The sequence below is a fragment of the Lupinus angustifolius genome, chromosome LG03 (assembly GCF_001865875.1).
Source record: "Lupinus angustifolius cultivar Tanjil chromosome LG03, LupAngTanjil_v1.0, whole genome shotgun sequence".
NCBI classification, from domain to species: Eukaryota; Viridiplantae; Streptophyta; class Magnoliopsida; order Fabales; family Fabaceae; genus Lupinus; species Lupinus angustifolius.
The window spans coordinates 5,044,775-5,051,164 of NC_032011.1; the positions used below are offsets into that span (position 1 = coordinate 5,044,775).

General features: G+C 30.2%; 1 protein-coding gene across 1 annotated transcript; it reads right to left on the minus strand.

Annotated features, from left to right (window-relative positions):
• LOC109342289 lies at nucleotides 4,330-4,794 on the minus strand. Its single transcript, XM_019580302.1, has one exon. The coding sequence runs from the start codon at nucleotides 4,792-4,794 to the stop codon at nucleotides 4,330-4,332; it is 465 nt and encodes a 154-aa protein (XP_019435847.1).

Sequence of the window (6,390 nt, forward strand, 5' to 3'; positions counted from 1 at the left end):
AAAAAACAAAGGGTAGAAAATGCTTTGTTGTTATTTATTATTTTTAATTTATATTATAAAATAAATAAAAGATAATTAAATAGTTTTTTAATTAATTTATATAATTAAATTTGAATTTATAAAAAAATAATAAAATAAAATACATGAGATATTCTAAATATCTCATTTGAATTTCAAATAGCAATTAAATTATTTTTAATTTTAATTTTTTTCGAAATTTATAATTTTAAATATATTCAGAAATATATTTTTATTATTTTTTATGATTTAATTCGAAATTTTAAAAATAAAAGAAGATAATAAAAGATAATATGAAATATGTTATAATTAAAAAATAATGAAAAAACACCAAGTCAAATCTGACTTAGTGGGTGATTTAGATCCTAGAAAAAAGGATAATGGGTTAGCAAAATACAATTCAGTTTAACAAAAATTTAGGTATTTAGTTAGGTTAAATTTTGTTTTAAATACGAGGTTTTAGGAAGGCTTGGGGGTTCCAAAAAGAGATAGAAAGAAACTCTGCTAAAAAACACTACACAATTAGAGAGAGAGAACAATCTGGTGCAACAGGTTCCATGGTTGCACCGTGAAATTCCTTTGCGGCTTAGTCACAGTGCTTCACATGGCTATCCAGACAGCTTGCCTTAGCGTCTAGCCATCAAACAGCGACACGCAGGAGGATGTACGTTGTCACGCATAGACACGTGCACACCAGAGAGAAGCAGTGTGCCACATTCACATTCCTGTGCAGCCAAGACCAAATTGGAAGTTATGAGCCTGCCTCCTCAACCAATCGATTGGCGAAACGTAAGAGGGTGCACACTATTCCATGTAGACGTGTGCACACAATATCCTCGTCTAGTTTTTTGCTCATGTGCAGCCACGTCCATCATAAGCGTCGTACTCCCATTCTCAGAGCGAATAGCAGCGTGACACGTAGCTGGTACACGCTCCACTCGTGAGTTTACCCGCACTTGATCAACACCTCCACAGCCTTCTATCCGGTGCTTGCAGGTATATTGCAAACACGGTGCACCTCCAGATGTGGCCTACCAGCGTCTGCCATATGGCGCAACTCTAAACAATGGCCTTTTCTAGCCAATCTATAGGCGATAGTCCTATGAAGCACGGATTCACCAAATACCATCGCGTGTCGGTGTCTGACACGTATCCGACACGGATACGCTCAGATTCGCGAAGGATACGTGTCCATAGAGTATCCAAAAATATAAAAAAATAAAAAAATAAAAATAAATATCAAGACACGCATCAGATTCGTTTTCAATAAAATATAGGATATGTAGATTCGTTTTCAATAAAATATAGTATATATAGATTCGTTTTTATGATAAGATAAATTTGTTTTCAATAAACACTAACTTTTTTAAAGGTCACATCATACCAACTTACCATCACACCACATTGACCCTCGAATAGCTTGTACTTTCTGATCCATAACGTCGTCGGCTGGTGCTTAGTGTTACTGCCTCTACCGACATAGGTATGTTGTGAAGAGCAAACAGAAAAAGGTTTACCTTTCTTATTTCTTAGTTTCTTTTCGCTTAGTATGTTTATAAAGAGAAGATGATGTGTGAGTATTAATAGAGAAGATAAATAAAGGGCTTACCTTTATTTCTTAACAAATAAGAGAAGAAAGAGGGTAGGAGAGAAGAAGAGGATTTACACTTATAATTTTATTATATTTTATGTATTTTTTATTAATTTATACGCGTATCTCTGAACGTATCGTATCCTACATTTTAGAAAAAATGTGTGTCGATGTATCGGATACGTATCGTATCCGATACATGTATCCGTATCTGTGCTTCATAGGGCGATACGTTATATGCTCATTGTGCTCACTGTTACACACGATCTCCACCCGACCAGGTATTAAATTCTATTATTTTTTGTTTCTAAGCAATTTAAATTTATTAGAAATAATAACCACCACATATAATTAGTAAAAAAAAATTAATTTGTTAGACAAAGGTGTAATAATTTCATTTTTGTAAATAATATTTTATTGTTAAATAATAGCAATAAAGAAATAATAATCCTTTAATATGGTTAAAATCAATAACTTTTTATGATTTTTTTTATAGTAACTAATTAAATAATCTTTTTCTGTGCAAATAAATTTTATTAATACTTAGAAAAGTCAGAACCTTTCCTAACAAAAAATGATTTTTAATAAAGAATTTAGTTGATTTAAAAATACTTTCATATAACATCATTATTAGTCTTTTAAAAATATTATAACTTTTGGGAATTAATCAAATGATGGAGGCAGATCGTGTTAATAGTTCTTGTCCTTATATCATCGTTGAACAGTTGCATTACAACGCTTCTTTTCATTCGATTAATTCGTAATTAATAATAAAAAACCAAAAAGATATATTATTTTCAAACTTGTTTAAAATGGGATGTGTTGCGGGCATTAGTTTCTGTTGCTTCACCATTTCTAAAGAGATAATTATTTTACCAACAAACTATTTTAAAATTTAGAACTACGTAGTCTTGATTTTCTAAAGCAATTAGGGATACATAGGACCAATGTTTAATCTTGTCAAACATAAAAATAAAAATTTAATATTTTGTAAACAATGGTACCATTTAATTATTGTCAGACGATGCACTAATATTTTCCTAGTTTTGTAATTGACTCCTGAACCTGGATATCACAATCCAAAAGCTTAATGTGATTGAGCTTGAAATATTTTTTTACATTTTTAACCATAAAATGTAGTGGCGACTCTAAGAGATCACGTAACTGAAAATCGGGGTGCGACAAGCATGACTACAAACATAAAGTAAAATATTATCATATGTTTTTCCTTCCCATACACAATTTCTTGGCAATTATTAATCCTTCTATACAAAGAGAGAGGTACTTACATTTTACTTACTAAATATTTATCAAGTTTCCTCTCTTGGTTAATCACGATTTTAGTTTAGATTGGATTCTAGCTCTTCATAAAATTATAGTACTTTTTATTGCTCAATTACTCTTTGCTGCATTAGTTTGTCATTGTTGTTTGTTATTACATATTACCAACATTTAGTTATTTGCTTGTACCCAATATATAAGAGCATATTTATCTGCACAACTATTGACAGATAAGTTTCCATGTTATGATCATTGTAATTATAGAAACTAATGGACTACCATTCACTTCACTGAGCCATTTTAAAGCAAAAAAATGTACAGATTCTAGCATCTAAGTTTATATTGCATAACTATATCAATTTATATTGCATGTTGTGACTAATTTCATGTTGCCCTATGACTAGAGAGAGGATGTTGCACAATACTGCATCAATTTATGTGAGTTTACATTCTACATAATCCAATTCCAACTAAACATAGATTATACCCATATATTAAATATTCTTATGGTTGATGCCAGAAGGAGTAATTGTGAATATGGTTGATGAATGTGGGTATTTTGGGGTTTTGAATATTTTTTTGTGCCTAGAGTAAAAAATGTTGGATCAAAAAATACATTGGGCCTAACTATTGTGGGCCCTAGGCATGTGCCCCTTAGGCCTATGTGGAAGGCATGGCCTGCTAATAACATTCAGACAAGTTAACCGGTTTTTTAGTATTGTCAAAAGTATTTTTTGATCTTTTTATAATTATAGAGATCTAACAAGACCTTATAATACTTAACCAAGTATTGATGGTAGGTAGTAGTCAGTTTAACAATTCTTCTATGGGACCATTTCATTAATTAACATACAAAATTAAAAAATAAGATGATTAATTATTCTCAGAACATTGATTATATTCACTTTTTAAAATAAATAATTTTTCATAAGTTAATCGATATACATCATGTAAGTATGTAGTCCTAAATCTAAAATTTTATGCATATGAAAAGTACAGAATTTGATAGAATTTGTGTTTGGACATGTAATAATACTCAAATTAAACACAGAATGCTACTTTCAAAAAATAATATTTTAAAAAACATTTCTAAATCCATTAAAAAAGAAAACAACTTACCAAAAACAATGGAAATACAAAAATCCCATCACCACATAATACATGATGAAGAATGCAACAACCCAAAACACAAGAAAACAGATAGAAAGACAGAAGAATTCTTACAAATCTCTCTCTCTCTTTCTCACCCTTTTTCTTACTATGACTATGTGAATCTTATCTATAGCTTCCATTTGGATTTAAATTTTAAAGGAGAAGAAAGGAAAATGAAAGGTTTGAGAGACATAAAATACATTTATGAATTGACTCTAAAACTTTCTATTTCTCTTAATTCTCTACCAAAACTCAACTCGCAAAATGAATACTTATAATAAAAGGGTTCAGAAAACAACACTTCTCTTTGCCACAGCATAGCTTCTACTTCTTGGATAAGAATCTGGCTTAAAAGTAACAACACCATCATATGACAAATCGAAAGGCATATCCTCATCAATCTTAGCCATTCCAACACTACTAGACTTAGACAACCCATTAGAACTTTTTTGTTGTTGTTCCTGTTTCATAACCAAATCCATATCAAATCTACTTTCTATAGTCCTAGCAGATGCTGCTCTCATAAGCTCAGCAAAATCTTCATTTTCCTCTGACCTTGTTGATGTGGCTGTGCTATAACTTCTAGGAAAAGATGAGAACCCTCCAGCACCATCCATAGTGTTGCCATAACTTATGCTTTGGCCACAATTTGTTATGCTTCTAACATACATGTCCCTTGCTTTTACAAGAGCTCTTATTGGTGAAACTATGATCCTAACCAATAAGCTTTTGCTGTGACCCTTGGTCCTCATAATAAAAGGGTATTATTGTGTTGGTTTTTGTTGATGAATAAACTTGTAGTATAATTGTTCACACCAGAAAAAATGGGTGCATTAATGGTTACAAACTTATAATGATTGTCTATGATGTGAGTGGAATAAAGAGGATCTAAAAAATGGTTTGGAAAGTTATGAGATATAAGAAGAAGGTTGTTTTTGAAGACAAGTGGAATTGGAGAATTGATTTTGTAGTTGTCAGCAATGAAAGTTTGTGCTATATATATATATATACATATATCTATATATAAATGTAATGATATTCTTGTATAGTATGGAAGAGGGAAGTTATTCATTATAGAAAAATTGTCATATAATCCATTATGTAAATATATCATATTATTTTCTTTATTTGTTATTGAGGTATTTCCTTATATTTTTAATAATAAAAATGTTATTTCATTATATATAAAAAGATAAAAATGTTTTTTCATGTTTTTTTAATATTTTTGTATAGATTTATCTCTTCATCAATGTTGATGATCCTTGTTCCAAATAAATGTGGATAGGAAACTATGAGCTCCATGTGTACTTTTTCATAGCACACCGGATTTGTAAACTGTTGAATTAAGGATAAGATAAGAATAATAACGCGGAACGTGGTGGCGTAAACTATCACTACAATGATACTGTATAGTTTATAATGTACCAAGTTGTTTATAAATATTATTTAATTTTTTTAAAAATGGACTATTAGCAAAGTTGGTGGGGAAACTCCAAAAAATGAATGAGAATTTAAAAACTAATTAATAAATTAGTGTTGGAAGGTTATGAGTGAATAGATTATAACTTAAGTGGTGAAAGATGTATAAAAGTTTACAAGTTATATGATTAAATTTAATTTGTTATTATTACATGATAAATTAGTTAGTATGAATAAAACTCGCGTAGCCTTAATTTATGGGGTATAAGATAAGAATTTATAGATTAAGTAAATTATTTAAACGTGTTTATCTATCAATCATCATTTAATATCCTATTTCTTATCGAACAAGTTAATTAACTAAGTCATGTATGAGAGCTTGCAAACTAATAGTTCTTCTATCAATTTTAGTATATTAGTATTTATAATGGGTGAGGCACAAACTATCAATCTTCTTTCTTCCATCCTAACCATCAAACCATTAACTTTTTTTTTATTTTTTAAATTTATTATGGATAAGACTCAAACTTAAAACATTCTTTAGTTCTTGTATTTTATATATGTGAAGATAGCTAAAATTTATAGTTATGTATGTGACTTATTAAATTAAATTTATTAAAGCCTTGGAACTACAAGCTTAGGTTGTTGAACAATGTCTAACCGAGTCTTATTCTCTAATAATATCTTGGTAGGCGCTCAACGCTCCCAGGGACGTAGGCATAATTGGCCGAACCCCGTTAACAAATTTTCTTGTTTATTCTCTTCTATTTATTCTATGCACATTATTTGATTGCTTATGGCCAACGCTGCGCAACGATCGCTTCCGCTGCACCAACAACACTTAATTGAGATGTTTCTATTTGGTGCTTATATCTAGTGCACATTATAAGAAGGGACATGAGTCCAATATATAACTTAACATTGGTTAC

What these genes read in the sequence shown, in the direction of transcription:
- LOC109342289 (XM_019580302.1), bottom strand. Translation starts at nt 4,794, where the DNA reads ATGAGGACCAAGGGTCACAGCAAAAGCTTATTGGTTAGGATCATAGTT.